General features: G+C 40.2%; 1 protein-coding gene across 2 annotated transcripts; it reads right to left on the bottom strand.

Annotated features, from left to right (window-relative positions):
* Positions 1-8092: 8092 nt before the first annotated feature.
* Positions 8093-23070, bottom strand: hccsb (holocytochrome c synthase b). 2 transcript variants are annotated; one of them, XM_067989967.1, is made up of 7 exons: positions 22992-23070; positions 17903-18045; positions 17070-17239; positions 16184-16332; positions 14893-15012; positions 12594-12680; positions 8093-9761 (listed from the first exon to the last, which is right to left on the bottom strand). In XM_067989967.1, exons 2-7 carry the CDS (start codon positions 18015-18017, stop codon positions 9560-9562), a joined length of 843 nt encoding a protein of 280 aa, XP_067846068.1. In that variant the 5' UTR covers positions 18018-18045; positions 22992-23070; the 3' UTR covers positions 8093-9559. The 2 variants fall into 2 exon arrangements, with proteins under 2 accessions (XP_067846068.1, XP_067846069.1); XM_067989968.1 differs by having other exon boundaries at positions 23005-23060.
* Between the last annotated feature and the right edge of the window lie 1022 nt (positions 23071-24092).

Here is a 24092-nt window from a genome sequence, read left to right as displayed (position 1 = left end):
TACGACAATCTGACAGCTTCATGGTCACTTTCACTGATACTGACTTTTTATTTCCAGATTTTTTAAAGGGAGTTTAAATTCTCAAACTGCCATGCTGTGATTTGAACTCATGTTTCTGGATTTGGTCCAGTCAAATAACCACTACACCAACATACCACTCAAAACAGGTGTCTTTTCCACCTGCCAAGGAGTAATGCATAGTTTGGGTGATTTTTTAAATTCGTTCATGGGATGTGGGCGTCGCTGGCGAGGCGGGCATTTATTGCCCATCCCTAATTGCCCTTGAGAAGAATGTAAAAGGACAGGTGACAATGTAACCATTTTTGAGAGCCCTCCATAAGGCCATACTCTGATTTTTCACTGGCGCAACATGGGAGTACTTATGCATTAACTGCACCACGCTTACCTCACGTAGTTAACCATATAAAGGTACAGCACACCTTAGGAACTGTGAGTAATTTTGATGAGATGACTGTGAGCTGTCAGAATGCCATTTACGAGGCCCCAGTGACTTCTTTGCTTGTGAGTATTGGTACTGATCTCATGAGTACTGCATATGTTGGGTTTGTATTGATTTGATAAAGGTATTGATCAGACGACTCTTTGTCTTTTGAGTCCATGAGCCGGCATTAAAGGTAAAAAGCTAAGGATTGTCTTAACAATTGCATCCAAGCGTTGAAAAAAATTGTGCACATGACAATCTTCAGAAGAACCTCCATTATAGATAATGGGGCTACCAGAAGAAAACAATAGGCCATAACATACATGAACAGTGTATTCCTGGTCCTATTAGCTACTGACTTGTCAACATATAACTAGCAGCACAAAAAACAACCCATATAATTTTCAATATTTGTTGAACCAAAATCTGCAGCAGGGTACAGAGCTGGTGCAGTGAGGGTTGAGGGTGCAATATCTCACGTTAGGGGAAGCCAGGGTGTCACATTTCCTCACAGTTAAATGACAGTTTCAAAGTATAGAAAACGGACTTGATTTAAATAATTTATTACAGCCTCAGAAATGTTTCATCACGAGCAGCAGGTTAAGTTTTTTTTAAAAGGAGGTATAAAGCGTGGGAAAGTTATGCACCACTGCTTTTTGGAAAACTTTAAAAACAAACCTCTGATATTTGTCGGAGGAAATGGTCGTTTTAGTTGCTTCCCTACCACCTTGTCGAGACCTGACATTTCAGATTGGGACGTGGTCAGCTGACATTAGTCACAGGCTGAGTAAACGAGGAGCTTTTGATGAATAATGAGTCAAAACTTCTTTTCACACTCAACCTGTACTTAATTTTCAAAATGACTGGCAGCTTCAGGTCGGTCTCCAAGAATGAAAAGGATGAGCTCATCTGAGTTGCCCTCTGCTGACTTCTCAAATGTCAGGTCCTCACAAGGGTATAAAGGAAGCAATTAAAATCACGAATAGGTGAGGTTTTTTTAAAAACTTTTAGATGGGGAGACCTAAAAGGAGGGAGTGGACATAATCCACAGAGTGATGTTCTTCTTTAAGTTAAAATCAGGATCATCTCAATGAAACTGGAACCATGGTAAACATGCAGTTACTGTCATTTACAGAAAAGTTCTAAATGACTCTACTGCCACCTAGAGGAAATTTGAACTTTTTTCCCACATTACATCTAACTATAAATTTTCAGCTCCCCGTGACTCAACGGATAATTGCACCTAATTATATGATGCTGCGCCAGACCAGGAAGGTCCCACATTGAAAAACTATCAGCAAAGGCTGGGGATTCAATCACATCTAGGGCACCACAATTTACTTCAACATCTCTCGGATAGAGAGAAAATAAAATCAAGTAGAGCTTCTGCTCTTGTATTCAGTAACCCTTGCTGGAAGAGCATGTAAATAAAGGACTCATCTATGACAAACCCCATGACAGAGTAGCCTGGCCATAGAATCATAGAATGATATAGCACAGAAGGAGGCCATTTGGCCTATTGTGCCTGTGCCGGCTCTTTGAAAGAGCTATCCAATTAGACCCATTCCCCCCTGTTCTTTCCCCAAAGCCCTGCAAATTTTTCCTTTTCAAGTATATATCCAATTCCCTGTTGAAAGTTAGTTTTGAATCTGCTTCCCCTCACTGTCCAGAGTCAAACGGACACAAAATAGTTCTTTGGATGATGTACTGGAGTGTTAGTACTGCTTATGGATCCATGATTCACCAAATTGGGATAGGAAAAGGGAAGAGAATTAGAGGAAGGGATAGTTTTAAAAATTCACAGTAGAGGCTGCTCTCTATGTTTATAAGAGTTTCAAAGTTAAATCCAGCATTTTATCAATTAACCTCAGTTTCCAGCGCCTCCCATGTTACTCCAGTGAAAAATCAGGGTATGGCAGTTACTTCTCAAAAATGGTTACATCGTCACCTGACCTTTTGCATCACTCAAACTGTGCACTACTCCTTGGCAGGTAGAAAAGACACCTGTTCAGAGGCCTTTGCCAAGATACCAGGTGAGCAAGCAAACCCAGGTGTACCCACCTTCACTTCTGCCAATGGGAAAGAACCTCTCCTCCACCAACAGTTTCTTGTGAAATTAAATCAGTTATGGCCCAAATCCAGTACAAAACAGTTTGATTATGTGGTTTTTGAGGATGTTGTCCAGCCTATATTTCCATGATTGGACCGATATGTCATACCGCTTGTGTTTTTTTTTTAAAAACACTGCTTCTGTTCAATGGTCAATGCAACTTTTTAAAAACAACTGTAGAATGTGTTGTGAAAACAGAAAATGCTGGAAATACCCATCAAGGGGCTGCCTAACTTGCTGAGTATTTCCAGCATTTTCTGTTTTTATTTCAGATTTCCATCATCCACAGTATTTTGTTTTTGATGGAGAATGTGTTGTGGCTGTTTGGTGATAATCTCCTGCAGGTGCAGCTCATCCATCTTCAGCTAGCTATATTGCTGAGAAATGTAAGTATTATGTGGCAAAATTGAATTAGTGAAAGGAATCAACTGCTAAGATATATTTTTTAAAAATTGATAAATGTTAATTATTTCACTCTGCCTAAAATTGATGTTAAGCGGCATTGCCCTTCAATGTCAATAAAGCATTTTTATCAGATTGAATGGAATTAATTATGCAGATCAATGTCTCACTTTCCATTTGAAGCAACATTTATAATGTTAAATTACCTAAGGTAGCTATGGTCTTGTCGGTTCTTCAAATGAAGTTCCCTCTACATACAAATAGAATTTTCCATCACCCCGTCAGGGGGAAGGGAACTAGGAGGAATGTGATCTTTTAAGGACGTCAGGTGACCTGGTCCACCCTCCACCCCCAAGCTGCATATTAGGCCTTGTGCTGGGATCGATCCTTGGTTCTTTGACCAGGGGAAGCAGTACTGAAATATACACAATGAGCAACAAACAAGACCAACACTGGGTTAGAAAGAAAAACAAAGGGTAGACTGAACAGCAACTTGATTTGCGGAAGCCAAACTATATTCAAAGAATGAAGATTGTAGCCAAAATAGGTAAACAAATGTTCTTCCCCACTGAATAAAATAGGAGTTTTCCAGGAGCTGGCAGTGAGGTGCTGAAGACCTAAATCTTCAGGCTCACTTGAAACAAACCAAATACTACTTCCTTTCAATGGAAGAGACATGAGGTGATAGTACCAAAGTTTAATCTATGATTTTCTAGACAAGTGAAAGCCATACACAATTACGGGCAAGATTATTGAGACCTGAGATCTGTCAGGCTTGTGATTTCAGGCCTCTTTCCACGGCATGAGCATAGTCTAGGCTGATTGAGGGAGTGCTGCATTGTTAGGGCTGGTGTCCTTCAGGTGAGAAGTTAAAGCAAGGTCTGGTCTGTACATTCCACTCTCTCAGGTGCATGATTAAAGAACCTAGGACACACTGCAAAGGAGAACTGGGAGTTCCTCCTGTGTCTGGCCAACATTCCTCTCCCTAGCTTCCATCATCAAAAACAGATTAACTGGTCACTCATCTCATTGCTGATTATGGGATCTTGCTGTATTTGCCTACATAAGTCACTGCACTTAAAAGGAATTAATTATATTTAAAGCACAGATGTTTGAGATGTGATGAGGCGCTACATAAATGCAAGTTTTTCTTCACCAGATTGATTCCTGGGATGAGAGGGTTTTCCTATGGGAAAGAGTGAGTGGAATGGGCCTATATTCCCTGGAAGAATGAGGTGATCTTATTGAAACATATAAAATTCTTTGAGGGCTTGGCAGGGTAGATAAACATAGAAAATAGGAGCAAGAGTAGGCCATTCAGCCCTTTGGGCCTGCTCCGCCATTCAAAATGATCATGGCTGATCGTCTCAATACCCTGTTCGCGCTTTTTCCCCCTATCCCTTTAGCATTAAGAAATATATCTATCTGTCTCGTGTCAGAGCATTCGTTTTGAAAACTGCACAGATAACCTGCTTCTTGAAGGCATTTTAAAGAGAGTACTCATTATTTGAGTTAGTATTGAGGTGATGCCCAAAAAAATGTTAAAAGAGTAACTATTGCCACTGCCCGATTTAGGGTTAGGATGTTAAGGTTAGAAATCACTATGCACAACGCCGTTGTCACTAAACACACGGGTCAAGATTAAAATATATGGCTGCTTTAAAGCTACCATACCTTTTTCAGAATCTCTGCACTGACATCTGGCAGTGACACAAGGTTACTGACCTCATCATCCATGACAATAACTGGCAGATGAACTAAACATGAAGAGGACCACATGACCAGTCCAACAACGATGGCAGCTGGCGGCCTGACTCTGACCAACCCCCGGCCCCCCTCACATAAAATGAACCTCTATCATGGCACACCGTTCAATCCAAAAAAAAAACCACAGCAATTCTTCTTTGTATTAAAACCTTTGGCGGGTTTGTTTTTTAAAAACCCTATCACGGTGTGGGGAAGTGGTAACGCCTCGAACGCCAGCTCCCGCCGGCCACCTCTCTTCACTTCTGCTGCCGCTCTGCCCCAAACGTCCCAAGATGCTGAGAGGCTGTTTCTCCCGGCTGCAGAGTCTAGAACTAGGGATCATAGTCTCAAGATAAGGGGTCGGTCATTTAGGACAGAGATGAGGAAAAAATTCTTCAGAGGGTTGTGAATCTTAGGAATTCTCTACCCCAGAGGGCTATGGATGCTCAGTCGTTGGGTATATTCAAGACTGAGATCAATAGATTTTTGGACACTAATGGAATCAAGGGATATGGGGATAGGGCAGGAAAGTGGAGTCGAGGTAGAAGATCAGCCATGATCTTATTGAATGGCGGAGCAGGCTTGAGGGGCCACAAGGCCTATTCCTGCTCCTATTTCTTGTGTACAAATTACTACATAATATCAAAAGAGGCCAGCAATAATTGAGTGAAAAAGTTACTTATAAAAACTCACTAATTGATTAGGGCATTGGTTTTCTCAGAACCACATGCAAATTCCACCTAGGAATAATCTGAGGAAAGCAGAGTCATACGTTTCAGATATTTCATATCTCCACCAGCCACCCCAGGAAGCTGGTGATCGTAAGAAATAGCTAGTCAATAAAAATGGTTTCTGCTATGGCACACGCTGCTGACTATCTAGGGTAGTTACTAGGGTTAACTAAGGTTGCTCTCTTGGTCCAAAACAATCCTAATATAGAGCTAAAGAATTTTAAGATGGCCAGTCTCTCCCATCTCTGAAGATCTTCTCGGCAGGTGTAGTACCTGAGAGGCCATCATCTTAAGCATCATGAACTCATTTTTTTCTGAAACCAGGGTGGTATGATATAGAGCTAAAGAAGTTTACTGCACAGGCTGCCAGTCAGCCAATCATGTCTGTGTCAGTAATCCAAAACTTATCTCACTGCCCTGCTCTCTTCCTGATAGCCTTGCATCTTCCTTTGCTTCACAAATGTATCTAATTTTCCTTTAAAAGGTGCAATGATCTCTCCCTCAACCAGTCCCTGTAGCATTCTATGCTCCAACAACCCCCATGTAAAGAAATTTCTCATAACAGCTCCACAATATCTTTTAAGATAATTGGCAGAAGAACCAGATGGGAGATGGAGACTTTTTTTATGCAGCTAGTTATGACCTGGAATGCACTGCCTGAAAGGGTAATGGAAGCAGATTCAATAGTAACTTTTAAAATGGAATTGGATATAAACTTGAAAAGGAAAAATTTGTAGGGTTATGGGGAAAGAGCAGAGTAGGACTAATTAAGATAGCTCTTTCAAAGAGCTGACAGAGGCATGATGGGCCGAATGGCCTCCTCCTGTGCTGTATGACTATGATTCCCCTCACTAAGAATTTTAAATTGATGATCCCTCATCACTATGTAATTAGAGGAAATAGTCACTCCCTGTTCACTATCAGAATCCTTAAATTTTTTGAACTGCCATTAAATCTCCTTAGTTGTCTCTAATCCAGTGGAAATAGTCCCAGTATATTTAGTCTCTCTTCACAACGATAGATTCTCATCATTGGCATCATCCTGGTAAATCTATACTGAACACTTTCTATGGCTTTAACATCCTTTCTATAATGGAGTGCCCAAGACTGTACAGTACTCTAACTGTAGCATAACCAATGTTTCATAGAAATTCATTACTTTACTCATATGCTACATCTGCATTTATAAAATCCAAAATTCTATTTGCTGTTTTTATGGTTTATCTACTTATACTATCAGGGTATTATGTATTTGAAACTTCACATCTCTGTTCATCCACACTCTTCAGTGTCTTTCCATTAAGTGTACAATCACATTCCTTGTTTTAACTCCCAATATGTATTACCTACCACTCATTCCACTAACCTGTCTACATTTATATGAAGTCTTTTATACTGTTTGCCAAATCTCCACCCTTTGTGTCATCAGCAAATTCTGAGATTTGTCCCCTACATCCAAGTCATTTATCTATATAAATATATCTATATTAAAAACAAGTGGACTCAGCCCTGGCCCTTAGGCCACACCATTTCCAACCCTTCTCCAATCAGAGCGACACCCATTTACCCTAGTTCTTTGTTTCCTGTCCATCAACATGTTGCTACCTATGCTGCTACGTTTTCTGATACTATATGCCTGAATTTTCCAACAAGCCTCCTGTACAATACCTCATTCAAAACCTTCTGAAAATCTATATACACACTGTATTCACTTTATCCTTTTAGTCATTTCTTCTAAAAACAGCACCTCCATCAGTTTTTTCCCCTGCAGCTGTTGTGGAAACCTCAATTTTCTCTACCAGGCAGAGGACAATACATGAGGCTATCTTTTTGTTTCGGTCAGCCAGGAACATATTCAAAAACCTATTTCCATGCATAAAAGCCCCTTCACTGTTTTTCAGTGACAAGACAGCAACACTAAACCGCCCTCTTTGCCACTTTCCGGGATTTACATTATTCCTCACATGGCACTTCTGTGAGTCTATTGAGAATCCTAGGTCTCTTTTCAGAATTGCCCTTCAATTGGATAACAGAGGTAAAGGATAATAGATATATTCAATTTTAAAATGTATATTCAATTTTGAAAGAAATCAAAGTCATGAGTCTGGCAACAGTGGGCTGTGCCTGTGGACCAGGCAATTTTATGTCAAGATGCAAGCACGCAGACGTGGCTCAGTGTGTTTAGTAGGCCGTAAGAGATTACTGTTCTAGAGACTGATCGAGAGATGAAAGGAAAAAATGGGTCTCCATTGCCATCGAGTATGTAGAAGCTGGTAAGTTTACATTTGCCTGTACTGTTTACTTTGCAAGACTCAAACTCAGGAGTTGACTGCATTAAAGTAAACATGTTTTGAAAGTGTTCAAACCAAACTGCTGAGAAACCGACAAAAGATAGAATTTCTGTATGACCAACATTAATTGCATATGCTCTTTCTTCATAAGGTCATACCCACTTACCTAAGCCGAGAGAACTTGGGCACAGGTTGGCAATAGTCATGACTTAGGCCCCCTCAAGTATGCATCTTTTTGACTCCAGTATCCAGAACCTCCATATCTGACTGAAGCATAGGATAATGATTAAATAATGTTGGTACTTTAATCTTGAACTGTAGGGGAAGAGCTCATGACAGTTTTCATGGAGAATACACATGATTACAGTACTTTTTTTAAAAAAAAGTAGCTTTTATTTCAGCTGTTCAAGTTTATTTGTTACACAACCCAAATCATAACTAGGGTTGCTGACCCTTCCAGAACGGAGCATGAATCTCCCAGGCACTGCTGCTAGCAACCAGAGTCGGCAATCCTACTCATAATATGTTCAGTTATTAGGAGATATTTTGAGAATTATGTACACAGCCAGATATCATGCTGTCAAGGACACCCTCTCCATGATCAACAATCCACTCAGTAATCTCCAGAACTGGGCACGAGAGAGTCAATAACACAAGAAGCAAGTTTAAAAATGTGTCACATTTCTGCAATTAAATATCACTATACAGAAATTACACCAAAGTTAAATGCTAATACAGAAATTATCTACAGTGCTAAAGCATATGCCAGTGAGCACATCAACTGTGAAGCAGAAGAGCCATCTTATTTCTCAAAAATAGATTTGGGCAACAAAGAACAAAAAGTCAAACCTTGAACATAATTGGGATCTTGTCAGATTTGCTAATAATGTTGATGGCGTATGGAAGGCTAACAAAATTGAAACTTTGGTTATCATCTCACATTTTCGACCAACTCAGACACTGATTCCAGATTAAATCAGTCACAATAACATTCTGGAACCTCGACAATATCCACTATAGTCAAAAAAGTCAAGGGATAATCTATTTTTGAGGTATTAATATCAAGTCTAAATTGCCTGCCACAAAGGAGACATTAAATCTCCAAAAAAAGTAAAAGTAGCCGACTTTAAATATTACTACATCCAAGGAAGACTAGCAAATTTAACTGAAAATCTAAATGTAAAATTTAGCTGCTGTATCTTTATTTATCAGAGCTCATTCAGCTCTCCGGTACATCAGGGCAATTACTATAATTAGTCCATTCCCACCTTCATTTGAGTGCTACAGCTCAGTACTAAAGTCAAGAGAGCACTGGGCTCATGTCTAGCATTGCGCCATAATTTTCAAGTACCACTCCACTCTAAGCACGGGAACAGTCTAATGGCTGCAATCATCCCAATGTGCCATCTAGCCACTCAAACTCAAAAAATGAAAAGATAGTCAAGTTTAACACTTTTTGAAACTAATATATATTCGAATATACAAGAGTGCAGTCTCGCAGAAGTAATTCCCTGGTGTATTTCCTTCAATAGCATCACAATAAACGAAGATGGATTATTCTACCCCCTCCTAATCAGCAATTGATTTCTAACAATGTACAGAATACCACACATGAATAGGAATCAGACACCAAGTTTATGTATTATGACAAACTGTATGCACAGAAATGATCACATTGTTTTAAATAGTTAACAGCTTTTAAACACGAGATATCTGGCAATGCAGATTGTATATAACCTGTCCAGTTGCTATTTACAGTTAATTCAGTTTTAATTTTAAAAGTTTAAAGATATGATATCCATAAGTTTCTGTACAATAAATACAATTCAAACACAGTTCACGAAGTCCAGCGCCACCATGCCACTTTCATTCTGTCCCACACTGCAGTAAGAGAATCCAGAGCTGGACGCACGTCTAGAACAGTGAACTGGTATGTTGACTTGTCAATGTCGCCTCCATCATAGTAATCAATCACATATCGTACTTCTCTTCCACAACGGTTCACAATCCAGTCATGTCGATCAAAAGGTAGTTCATACCTATCAGGATTTTTAAAATAATCAACTTGAATACAACAGTCACCTTACAAAACCAAGTTAATATTAAATACATCCACATTTTACAACTTAAATTTTGTCATTAATCTCTAGCAGGTGTCCAGACTTTGTCTTAGTGGGGGTCACTTACCTGCATGTCACGGGGCCTCACAATATAAACACAAAATTCATGGAATGCTTCAAAACATAACTCAAAAGCATTTGCTAAATCATTTTCATTAATTTGCTTCTTTTCGGCAATAATTCTTGCTTTTCTACTTTCTCATAACATAATTCAATAGTTAATATACAAATTTACAGAGTCACTTACCAATGAATTCAAGATAATTTCTAAATGGAACCTTAACATTAAAATTGATGTGTTGCCTCCTCCACCTCCCTGTAGTATTCTCCCTTTCCAATATACTGATGCTGATCTACTCTCCCTCTCTGATGTGCCAACCTCTAATCTGCTCTGCCTCTCTGGATGTGCCAGTCTCTGAACTACGCTCCCTCTTTGATGTGCAGCTCCAAATCTGCCAGTCTCTGATCTGCTCACCATTCTCCTTGATTTGCTCACCCAATCAAATTACTTTATTCACTTTGCAAGCCATACTTCCGGTCAGACCCAATTGAGATAAGCAACAATTTCAAGACGTTTATTGTACCAGCTCTCCTTGACCTGATCTCCTAGTTCCCACTTACATTTCTTGCTCTGCTAGTTTCTCCTACCTGAGTTACCCATGTCTGAAGAAACCTTTCCCAGTCATTGGTGGATTTATAAATTATCAATGAAAAAGCAGCACTAAGAAGGCCTTTCCAAACCACCAAACCTGTGACATTAAAGTGGAAGAAAAATGCCTCATATAAAAAAGAACCATAAATACAAATGTGGTCTGGGGACTTGTGCGGCATAGTTTAGATACCCCTTCTCTATATCATACGACATCTTTTGATGCCAGAATTTGTTCTTTTTTGACATCTGATGAAATGAAGCTAGTTCTTGCAATTCGATTCAATGCTTTATCAATTGTATGTAAATCAACATGAAAAGAATGATTATAAATAGGTGGCTCTGACTGGGTCACTATTTTTTTTTTTAAAAAACCACACCGTTCAATTAGTGCGCTAATATAACTCAAAGCCATATTTAGCAATCAGTATTGCTAAACTGAAAAGGGGACTCTTACTGTGATGACAAACGATCCCATTTGCAACCCAGTTCCTGATGGAGACCTTGCACCGAGATACAAAACTGATAATTATTGTGTTATCATGGGGAAACAAATATTTTAACTGTAAAGTCCACACATATTTTGCACCTACATCACCTAGGATTTTCTCCATTTAAAATAATGAAATTCTTGAAGTAAGCATGTGGTATAAGGATGTCATCCCTGGGGGTGGGTGAAATCAGTTTGCTCAAACAATTCCCTGAAATGCACTATAGAAAAAATGGCTTATTGGTTCATTTGTTCACCGCTAAATACTCAAGAGCTGCACTCATTAAAAATGTCCATTTTACGTGTACGAAACAATTTCTCTGGAAGCTTAAAAACAGCTTCACAGTAGAATTATGTCACATTTTTTCAGATCACACACTAAGCAGGTGTTACCAGTTATTTTGCCTGTTAACAGTTATAAATTCAGTGGGTATACATTTAGATTTTAGGACTTAATTTCTAAAGGCAACCTTCCCCAAACATATTGCCCTGCATCCTTTGGACCTCTGACTCTGGCTTTTTACGCATCATCCTACCCCAATTGGTGCAATCGGTCACCTTGACCATTCTCCAACTCCCTCCCTAAACCCTTTTGCCTCTCCACTTCTCTTTCTCCTTTTAAAAGCTCTCTCAAAGCTATCTTTTCAATTTGGCTTTTTTTCCACTTCCCTAACCTCTTCTTCCATAATTCAGCATCCATTTCCCTATTTTCATTTGTGAAGTGCCTTGTGACTTCTTTTTAAATTAAGAGAGCAAGTTGTTGTTCTTGAAATATATAAAATTCATAAGCAAGTAAAAATATAATGCAAACTTGCATTCATTTAAGAAATTGATATACGTAATCATTTTTGTAGTAAAGTACAAAAACATTAGCATGGAGTGACAAATATTTAGTTTGAACACAATTCTAGTAAGTTTTCAAAAAGCTTTGACCAATGCAGTGCATTAAAAATTCCAGCAGATGGTAGTCATTGCATATAAAAGGAAGGAATTAGACAGACAAGAAACTGCCCAAGTATACCTCATGGTGATTCCCAGACCTTTAGCTCACTCACATTTAATACAATAAAGTACTTAAATTAGATGGTACATTGTTCACTAATGGTCATGAACAGTGCGATGTCCCAAATAACAGTAAAAATGGTTTATATATACAATTCCGTCACTCTGAGGGAGTTCCTAATCTCAATCTAATTAAGGGAAGGTGCCAAGGGGAGATTGAATGGTTACAGCCAGATCAATGGTATCATTAGTGGAGGACTAGGGAGAGCATTTGAGGAAGTATAACAGTGGCAGTACAAATGGGCTAAATTCAAGGAAAATACTTTGAAAGATACTGCTGTTTGGAAAGATTTAGACCAGTAGGTTACCAAGTTCTCTTGCATGCCTTATTTCTCCCCCCACCCAAAAAAAAACACAGCATTCAAGGGGGTCTTTTTTTTCCAAAAAGACCATGGCACAATTTATTTCCATTCTCAAAAAGATATCATGTAGTCTTATGGCAATCTGTCACAATAAAAAAGTGTGTAATACATCAAGTGAGGCAAAATAAAATGCGCTACATAATCTAATTACATTAAATAATAATTTCAATGAACAATTCAAAACATACCCCATTAAAGAACGAATCCGAGCTCTAGGTGAATATTCCTTAGCTTTTCCCCCAAAGCGGATTAGTGAAGGCCCACAGGGACATTCTCTAAAACACCAAACACAAAAGTATATCAAACGTTTTCAATTTAACTAAAATTGACATTTAAATTAAATATTGATCCTATAACTTTATTACATGCATTGATTATTCAGAATATTATGTAGTAGCATGACTGAATTCATGCTTTTAAAACCTGAAGTTTATTGGAAGATATGGAGATTTCACATTAGAGACATTATTCAAATTATGAGGAGGAAGAACAACACTGCAGACAGTTTGAGACGACAAAATAATGACTCTATTTGAAGATGTAACAGAGTTGCAACAAAGCTAATATTGGAGATCTTCCACATGTGACATCACTGTATTGCAACGCACCATAAATTCACCAAACAAGCGACTGTGCAAGATTACAAGTAATGCATAGAAGCTGTGAAAATTCAGGAACACTACATAACTCAAAAATGTTTGATTCTATAAGGAATTAACGGATTTAGTAATACAGGATAACATTTCACTAGCACTATTTTGATGAAAAGGGGCAAGAAAGAACTGGGAGAGAAAGTTAATCTGGCACTAGACAGATTATTGTTATATTTTCAAGTATTCTTATTAGGTCACATCATTTTCCTAATTCTGCTCATTTTGACTGCTACTTCAACATTGTAAAATTTTGAGCAAGATAAAGAGGATGAGTCTTACATTCTGTTGGGAGTAATCAAAATGTTACATTGACAATAAAAGGTTATAAAAAATAATGCAATGACTGGCCTTAAGAGTAGAAGTCTGTGGAGCATTTTGGCTAAACCTGTAGGGATTTTTCGTTAATGAAATACAGGCAGAGGATATTGGATTCATATTTTTATAAATAAAAGCTGTGTATGTCAGAATTACAATTCTTAAAAATGATAAGTGATAATATACACATGGACATTCCCTAAAGGAATGGGCAGTCTCCGAGCACAGACTAGATTAACTTGCTCCTTTTCGTTTTAGAGACGTCTAGTTTTTTTTATACCACATCCCACTTAAACATTCAGCAATTCAATCAAAAATACATTATACATACTGAATGCGAAATCATCTAAGATGTGAAGATGTCTAAGCAATTGTTTGTGAATATTAAAACCCAATCTAGCACAAAATGATATCTTAGATCAGGAGTTCTATTTCAGGTGAAGGGATGGAAAGTGACTTGGTATTGGGATATTATGTCCAGGACTGGCATGATTTAGATCATACTGCCTGTATATGGAAAAATCTGTTTACACAGGCAGTTTTGTCTGTCCTAATCCATGTATTTTTAAGCTGTCAATTGCACAGCAATAGAGTAAACTATTATTACAAGACCCAATAATAATCACCAGTAGATCTTGCAATGAGTATTGCAAATGAATCTTTTTGGCTGCAGTGCTAAATTCGTAAATATTTATGATTTTAATAATTTGACACTACCAAATTTGCAAACATCACAAAGGCATTTTAAGAAACTATTACAGTTGAGCCTGTTTAAGTAGGTCATTTGCCAGCAAAGCTTATCCAGACTATATTCTTCCCATTTTCAATTGCTTCTGCTGTTTTAAACCAGCAGTTTTCAACATCACAGCTGACTAAACTGTACCTGGGCAGCTGGAAAAGAGCGAGCACAGAGCATGATGAATGAATCGAGCGTGTGATGAATGTGTGTCCACAGAACATCACTGTTGACTGGTTAGTCAGTTGTGATGTTGAAAACTGTTTTCAGTCACTGCAAAAATTGTAACTTCCAGATAGGGTGAATGGAATTGCAGATGGTAACATTTTAGTTCACAAGTATTCTGGAAAACAGAAGAAATCATATGAAAAGAATTTCTGCATTGAGAATTCACTCACTTATGTGGGCAATTCACTTATGCAGCCTCAACTGTACTAACATTAGTGTTATTAAGTTCTTGTCCACAGGATAAAATCTGTAGCATAACACTAAGTTCCCCATATTGATGCTTGAAAGAAGTGAAAATAAAAAAATTCTTATTGCAGGTGAGTGGAAGTAACTAACATGCACAGAATTCAATAAGAACTTTCAGAACCAATGATCAGATCAGTGGACATTTAGCCTTCCAAGTGTTCATTTTAATTAAATGAAAGTCTTGCAATAAATCGAAGTTTGATACATTGCAAGGTCAGTTTCACTTATGAAATAAAACAGCCCTAGCAAAAGACAGCTACCACTCTGTGCTGTTCAATAGGTGCATCTGTTTTCAGCAGTTGAACTAACTTGGCATGGAGCGCTTCCCACTTGAGTACTTCATTCCAGGCCTGTTCATTATTCTGATTATGGATCTTAATAATGTTTGACATATCATCAGCTGTAATGTCTTCATTACGCCAGCGCCACCTGTAAAATAATTATATAATGGAATATAATTTTAAACCAAGGAACTGAACACTTTGTCACTGTTCAAATAATCCATTTTCTTGATTAATTTCACTGTGTTTCAATGTTGAATTACAGAATATAAAACCCTGACCTTTTTCATATTCTGGTTGTTGTAAGTGCTGAATATAGTGCTACACCAGTGATGAATCGCAGGTACTCTACGCCACTATTCTTTAATCTGAACTAAACATTGGTATTTAGACATCTTAATATAAAACTTGTGCTAGATTAGTAACGGGACAAAAAAATTTTTTTATTTATAACATATAGTTTTACAGAGGGTAAAAAATATTTGTTTTGCCATTTTAAAAAAAAATTTCCCTTCCTTTCCAGTAACTTGCCACTGAGAGCACAGACAATGAGTGTCACGAGCCTATTGCCCTTGAAGGCATCACAGCTGAGCCCAATCTTGTCTTTACCTCCACACCTTCCAGCAGAGGTCACTGGACAGCATTCAGGAATCTTGCTGATTTTCACATCCCTATACCAGGGGCACTGTGGCAAAGCTCAGCTAACTCACCACAAACTTAGAATCAAACAGTGGACCTTCCTGGTCTATATGGCTCAGTTCCACACAATACTGTACATTTACTCACTGAGCCATTGGGACACTCCAATTGCCATGAACTTATTACAACTGCTATCTACACACACTTAAATCTAGTAATTCACTGACTTTCCTAAAACAAGACTGTTAATAAAACTCCGACCAAAAACACATTTCTATTATTGGTCAACAAATATACGAAATGGCTGAAAATTTTAAATAGAATAATTTGGTACTCATTCAATACGACATTGAGCTAAGTGCTCATGGGAGGAATACAAAATAGACCAAAAGCAATTCTGAGCTCTTGCTGCACTATCACAAAATAGGAGTGTCCCATACTACATCAGTTTTAATCTTTCCATCTGCACATCCTCCTTTTAGAGCTCCTCAGAGAAACTACAAATTTCAAGTTGATGCAGACTAGAAGGAATCAGAATTTAACCTGCAAGCATTAGAAGCTACCTAGTGGCATACCTTTCCTTAACCATGTCTGAAAGTAGTAATGGCGACTGGTACTTAAGTTACATAACTTTTTCCTCCGTACTACTATCGCCTACATAATAGGTCTTGTCTGCTTACCCTTTCTTGATCATTGCATTCCAAAACATCTGTTCAGAAGGGTATACCCAATGTTTGCCTGAATAAGTTCTAGGAATAGAGGACTCCTCTCTGACAACAGAAAGGGGGAATGGCTGATCTGATGTTGGCATCTGGTTAGGTGGTGGCATCTACAAAACAAAATGGATATAGTTCTTATATATAAAGAACACCAACTTAAAAAAAAAAATCACAGGATGTTGTATAGTTCTCTTTAAAAAGTAAATATAACTCCAGCTCAAAATAGTTGATTTCACTAAACTGAATCTTAGAGAGAGGAAAAATTAAAAATCTAAAACCATCTACATTCACTGCTTTAATGCTAATTTCAGCTGAAATGAAATTTATTTTCTCCAGAACACATTCTAACTCATTACAGCTAAGTTATGCAGTTTATCTACATTCTCTAACATGTTACAAGCTTTCTATTACTTAATTTATAAGTCATAAAAGAACTAATTTTTTAGAAAGGTGTAACATGTTGAATTCATAAATAAAATTGTGGTAGAGAGGTTATTCATTTCATAAATGTCACTATGCAACATCCCTTTGACATGCCTAGCAAGTTCAACTACCTGGATTTCAAGCTTCAATTGCTCAGCCAATGAACAATTATCATAAGCACATAAATAGATACAGACAGCAGAATTAAAGCATCACATTTTGTTGAAAAATGACATATAGTCTACTCAAGGTAATCATGATATCCATTAAGGTTTTAAAAATGATCAACAAAGCACTTTTTGCCTAAATGCTTTACTATAGTGGAAAACTTAGGAAGGGTAGCAATGAAACACTGAATTACCAAGTGGAAAAATGTGGACAATATTAACATTTGAATGATTAAAATGACTCCTATCCTACTTACCATATTACTGGGGTCAATATCATTTCCTGTTTCTGGTCCGGCAGTTACTCTCATGGGACACTCCACATATTCGTATGCCCTCTCCTGATGTGCTGGTAAGGGATAAGATGTATTCTCTGTTGAGGTTGCTGTTGCAGTTGCCTGATGCATTGGACAACCTGGTGGAATGCCTGTTGCAAAAAGAGGAATATTTCATATGGATGAATCATTACATGAACTATATCAATGCTATTTTGTATCGAATCCCACACTCACCTGACGAAGGAGAAAGCCTCCGAAAGCTTGTGATTTTCAAATAAAACAGTTGGACTATAACCTGGTGTTGTAAGATTCCTTACATTTGTCAACCCCAGTCCATCACCGGCATCTCCACATCATGGCTATTTTGTAGTGACAGCCTTGAAATACTGCTGTTTTAATTTTAGAGTACAAATGCTAAATTCTTTGTTGGGTTAAAAGTCATGAAAATAGCAAAGTAACAAACACACCAATATTTAGTGTAGCGTCAAGGCTAATAAGTTTAAAATACTTGTTCATGCATAACGCAAATGGAGACAGATGTGTAAAATACCCATGCTGTGTGAATATCAATACTTTCTAATGTGCCAAATTTTGGAGTGGGGGTAAATTAGTTGCTCTCATTCTGAAGAGGCTCTACAATTTGGAATCCATACAGGTAAACTATGATTCCAAGATACATCTTAAATTTCTCCATAATCTATGAGATCTGTTCGTCCTCTGTCCCCATAATTTGCTTAATATAAAACACTCTTTTCACAAAAGAATTTTACTAGTTGGCTGCAAAATACATTCTTATGCTTTAAAATATTTACCTTCCTTCTTGGCTTGATGCATAGGGCATTCCGACAATGGGGATGTTGCCTGTGGTGCACCAGTAGCATAAGCAGTTTGCACATTGTTAGGTAGCGTTGATGTGGATGTTCCCATCCTTTAGATGACTTAAGGCCTCAAGTACCTGTGAAACATGGTAAGCCCTTTAAATTTATAATAACGTGACAAAAGGCAACAATCCTATTATAAGTTGAATGCCATGCTAGCTCTGTGGTATTATCAATGTTTGAAGTATCAAAATGTCAACATTAACTCAATACAGGGGTTATAATCAATAATGTACAAACCAGAGCTCCATCTGGTCATGTTCTAATTCAAAAGAACCTGCAATTGAGAGGAAATCAACATAACAAGATCCTTGCAACATTTATTTTTTTCACAATTCCCATACATAAATCAGCGGATAGATAAGAATTCATTTTTCATTCCATGAATGTAAAAGCACATTAGTTCCCATTATCTCAAACAATGTCTTCCACAATCTCATTAATCATCTAATGACCAATTAAGAAGTCAGCCTCGGCTCAGTGGAATGTCTCTTGCTTCCCCCCTCCCCCCCCCCCCAGAAGGTGGTGGGTTCAAGCCCTATTCCGGACCTGAGCACATAATCTAAGCAAACACTGCAGTGCAGTACTGAGGGAGTGCTGCATTGCTGAAGGTGTCATCTTTCTGATGAGATGTTAAACTGAGGCCTTGTTTGGTCCCTCAAGTGGACATAAAAGATTGCATGACACCATTTGAAGAGCAGGGAAGTTCTCCCAGTATCCTGGACAACATTTATCCCTCAATCAACACCAGCGAAATTAGATTATCCGGTCAGTTATCTCATTGCGGGACCTTGCTATGTGCAAGCTAGTGACCACATCCGCCAACATTACAAGTTGTACTTCAAATGTGCTTTGGGACGTCCTGAGGACGTGAAAGGTACTATCTAAATGCAAGTTCTTTCTTACATAATCACAATTTGCATACCAATTTTAACTGCACAGAGCATTGTAAATTTTAAAAAGTACAAAAGTTAGTCGTGATTAAAATCTACATCCTCCAGGCATTAAGTTATACTAACCCTGCCGAATACAACAACTTGCACTTATATAGCACCGTGAACATAAAAAAAAAATCCTAAGGTGCTTCGATAACCAAAAGGCAGTCTTGGTGCTAATGCTGTAAACATGGGGAGAGTGCAACCTTTAAACATATTGGGTCAGAAATTGTACAGAGCGGCGAACCAACGGCGAGCACTTTCTCGAATAGGAAGCGAAGAAGAGCCCAGCGTCAGGTCAAGCGAAGCTAGGACCTGTGGGAGAAGCGATGGGCTCACACTCTCCCCTCTAGCAATCAGATTGCAGCATTTTTGACAAACTGTCTCCATAGGCTTCCAACTTGAAAACCAGGAAATGAAAGGTACATCAAAATCATTGAAAAACAGTTAGACAGCGAAAGAGGGTAAGAAATAATTGAATTAACTAAAAGAGACTGAAGGGAAAAGTAAAAAAAATTAAAACATTTTTCTTTAATGACCAAAAACTATTAAAATAAGGAGTAGAGACTTCACATTTTTAAAAGTTAATTTTTAGTTGTTTGGCAGTCATTAAGATATATTATAACTTAGTACTTTTAAAGCACACCTGTTTTGTAGCGATATTAGTTACTTTACAGCTGGGCAGATGAGTGAGTTTGTACTTTTTCAATGATTTCCCAGATTGCAGCCGGCGACATACCTTTAATTCGAAGCTGAGATATCGCCAGCGAAACAGAAGGAGCAAGCTCCTGATTTCCGCGTTTCACTGTGCATGTTCGAACACCAGAACTTGCTCCTCCATTTCACCACTAACAACGGAAAGCGCTGTTGAGCTCATCGTTATTTTGCAAGCAATTTCTGCCCCAATATAAACTATTATACGTCAACTGTTGAATAAACAAGTCTGTTGAAATTATCTAAGAATTATATATTTTCCATAATCTTATTGGTCACATAATTACCACTTAACTCTTATACTGGTCCCCATGTGTTGGGGGGGGGGGGGGGGGGATGGAGAGGAGAAAGTGAGACGAGTCCATAACATCCATTTCAGCAGCAAAACATAGATAAGTGGAAAAACAGAATAGTCCCTGAAGTGATGTCTGATCATATAACTCATGACAAAACAGCAAGTGAATTACCTCAAATAAAAACAGAAAATGCTATAAATACTCAGGTCAGGCAGCATCGAGAGAGTTAACAGGTGCTGCCTGACCTGTTGAGTATTTCCAGTATTTTCTATTTTTATTTCAAATTTGCAGTATTTTGCTTGTTTTAGTGAATTACCTCACCACATTTATGGAAAAGTGGATTGCTTTATGTATTTCAACCAATTATGAAGTATGGAAAAGGCAAAAGATCTGAAATACATTTAACATACATCTAACATGAAATATATTTATTGGAACTTATGCTTGCTGAGCAGTCTCCATTGCCATATTAACAGAATAATGCAGAGATCAGAGATATGCAGGACCTGCCTGTGATTGTGGGTCCTACTAATCATACTGGGAGAAAAAAAGCAAAGCATGAAAGTTACAGCTCTACTATATTTTCCCCCCTATGGATAGTAATTTCAGATTTGCGTAACTCAGGCGTGCAGTCATCCAAAATGAACCCAACTGAGCAGTGTGCAGCCAGCAGTATAACTCTAGTGCCAGCTCAGTCTCGTTAGAAATCACTACCAAACAAGTGCATACATGGGTAAGCAGACAGACCAACTCTTTTGAAAAAAAAACCATTAACTAATGGGTAAAATGGAGCATGTGTCACAGCTTTGCAAAATTAATTCCAACAGGGGCATAAGTCACATCAATGAGTTTCTTTTATGCAAAACAATGACACAATATACTCAACTCCAAAAATGTTATTACAGGATGGACCTTTGACTTCCACAAGATAAACCTTCTGCCAACTTTATTTTCTCATTCCCTTTACAGTATATATGTATCATAGGTATCTTATACCTGTATACAGGTACATACAAAGCACTTAACAGGAGGAGGAAAATCTGCAGCAATACTCTCTCAGATACACCAAGGTAGCAGGGCATTGGTTCAGTCATGAAGTGTATACTCACACAGGCCGATCAAGGGTTGCTAAGGGTTACGCAGAGATCAGGAGTGAGGCCCAGTCATGAAACAGGTGAATGTGGTACGGGGGGGGGGGGGGGGGGGAGGAAGAGAAGGAGGAGGGGTTATTCTGGGTTGGGGGGGGGGGGGGGGGGGAGGGAGAGAAGAGAAGGAGGAGGGGTTATCCTGGGTTGGGGGGGGGGGGGGGAAGAGAAGGAGGAGGGGTTATCCTGGGTTTGGGGGGGGGGGGGGGGGAAGAGAAGGAGGAGGGGTTATTCTGGGTTGCGGGGGGGGGGGGGGGGGGAAGAGAAGGAGATGGGGTTATTCTGGGTTGGGTTGGGTTGGGGGGGGGGGGGGGAGAAGGAGGAGGGGTTATTCTGGGTTGGGGGGGGGGGGGGGAGAAGGAGGAGGGGTTATTCTGGGTTGGGGGGGGGGGGGGGAAGAGAAGGAGGAGGGGTTATTCTGGGTTGGGGGGGAAGAGAAGAAGAGAAGGAGAAGGGGTTATTCTGGGTTGGGGGGAAAGGAGGAGGAGTTATTCTGGGTTGGGGGGAAAGGAGGAGGGGTTATTCTGGGTTGGGGGGAAAGGAGGAGGGGTTATTCTGGGTTGGGGGGGAAAGGAGGAGGGGTTATTCTGGGTTGGGGGGGGAAGGAGGAGGGGTTATTCTGGGTTGGGGGGGGAAGGAGGAGGGGTTATTCTGGGTTGGGGGGGGAAGGAGGAGGGGTTATTCTGGGTTGGGGGGGGAAGGAGGAGGGGTTATTCTGGGTTGGGGGGGGAAGGAGGAGGGGTTATTCTGGGTTGGGGGGGAAGGAGGAGGGGTTATTCTGGGTTGGGGGGGGAAGGAGGAGGGGTTATTCTGGGTTGGGGGGGGAAGGAGGAGGGGTTATTCTGGGTTGGGGGGGAAGGAGGAGGGGTTATTCTGGGTTGGGGGGAAGGAGGAGGGGTTATTCTGGGTTGGGGGGGGAAGGAGGAGGAGTTATTCTGGGTTGGGGGGGGAAGGAGGAGGGGTTATTCTGGGTTGGGGGGGAAGGAGGAGGGGTTATTCTGGGTTGGGGGGAAGGAGGAGGGGTTATTCTGGGTTGGGGGGAAGGAGGAGGGGTTATTCTGGGTTGGGGGGGGGGGGAGAGAAGGAGGAGGGGTTATTCTGGGTTGGGGGGGGGGGGAGAGAAGGAGGAGGGGTTATTCTGGGTTGGGGGAAGAGAAGGAGGGATTAGTCTGGGTTGGGGGAAGGAGGAGGTGTTATTCTGGGTTGGGGGAAAGGAGGAGGGGTTATTCTGGGTTGGGGGGAAAGGAGGAGGGGTTATTCTGGGTTGGGGGGAAAGGAGGAGGGGTTATTCTGGGTTGGGGGAAAGGAGGAGGGGTTATTCTGGGTTGGGGGGGAAAGGAGGAGGGGTTATTCTGGGTTGGGGGAAAGGAGGAGGAGTTATTCTGGGTTGGGGGGAAAGGAGGAGGAGTTATTCTGGGTTGGGGGGAAAGGAGGAGGGGTTATTCTGGGTTGGGGGGAAAGGAGGAGGGGTTATTCTGGGTTGGGGGAAAGGAGGAGGGGTTATTCTGGGTTGGGGGGGGGGAAAGGAGGAGGGGTTATTCTGGGTTGGGGGGGAAGGAGGAGGGGTTATTCTGGGTTGGGGGGGGAAGGAGGAGGGGTTATTCTGGGTTGGGGGGGGGGGGAAGGAAGAGGGGTTGTTCTGGGGGGTGGTGAATGTCCCAAAGGGCCTCCTGCACCTGAACCGATAGTCAGTGCACAGAGTCTGGGGAGGTGGGAGGAAACTGTCGCCCTGACAGAGGCCGCAGGACCGGCAGAAAGAGCCGCGCGTCCCTGTCACATGGGGGGGGGGGGGGGGCACCTTCACACCCCGACCAGCTGGTTCGACGCGATTGTTATTCCAGCTCGGTCCAACACGTGGATGACCCACACCACGATAAAACCTCTAAGCGGGGGGGGCCCTGGTTTTATCCGCTCTGCTCCGCTCTACTCTTACCTTCTACTCTTACCTCCTCCTCCTCCCTCCCGAACCGCCGCTTCTCGAACTCTCTTCAAGGTTAAATCACGTGTCGCTCCCTCCCACAATTCCCCGCGCCGCAGCACCCGATAGACCGCTTTCCACCAGACGTCACTTCCTCCGATTGTTCCCGGGCCGCTGGACGTCTCCCGCACGTGATCAAGCTCATCTTTGCAACACTCTGCAGCCTGTGTTAGGAGAGAGAGAGAGAGAGAGGTACAAGGTGCTGCCAGCCAGTGTCCTCCACTGAGCGTAAATCTTCCCCGTTATCATCAATGCAACTTCCTGACGATGGAAAAAGTAATTATCCTGAGCGATGCATTCCGCTACGATCAATCTTTGTAAAATAAATAATCTCGTTCAGAATTAAAATTTAACTTATTTCTTGATTCTTACCTTTGCTTATAACTGCACCTGAGGGCGCAGCACGCTGGAAGATCATAAATGTGACCTTTTTTTTTATTTGCACAAGTGCGTGTGAGGGACATAGCTCAGTCCACCAGGGTTGGCTGTCTATCTAACATTAGTTAGCAACTTTTTATTTTTATGCTAATATGGTAGAACAGTGAATGTACTCTGATTAGTAGGATACAAGTGATGTTCCCCATAGAGCTGTACAGGGGCCCCACTCAGCTTTTCACCATGCACCATGGATGAAGTAATAGAGTTGTATATCCAAGTTTGCAGATGACATCAAGTTAAGAATTACATTACGTTGTGTAGATAGAAGCATGAGGTTACTAAGGGATCTTACACCAATTAAATGAGTGGACTAAACTGTAGCAGATGGTGTTCAATGTGGGGAAGTAAGGTCATCCACTTTGGATCCAAAAAAGACAAATTGCAATATTTTCTTAATGGCGACCAACTAGGAACTGTGGAAGAGATGGATTTGGATGTCCATATACACAAATCACTAAAAGCTAGTGCACAGGTATAAAAAGTAATCAAAAAGGCTAATGCAATGTTGGCCTTTATCTCAAGGCAGTTGGAAAACAAAGAGGAGGAAGTTGGACCTCAGTTGTACAGAGCCTTGGTCAGACCCTATCTGGAGTACAGCGTTCAGTTTAGGGCACTGAA

Source organism: Heptranchias perlo, chromosome 9 (genome assembly GCF_035084215.1).
Source record: "Heptranchias perlo isolate sHepPer1 chromosome 9, sHepPer1.hap1, whole genome shotgun sequence".
In the NCBI taxonomy this organism is placed as follows: domain Eukaryota; kingdom Metazoa; phylum Chordata; class Chondrichthyes; order Hexanchiformes; family Hexanchidae; genus Heptranchias; species Heptranchias perlo.
Note: the sequence above shows the minus strand (reverse complement) of the source record. Positions and strands in the feature narration are given on the sequence as shown.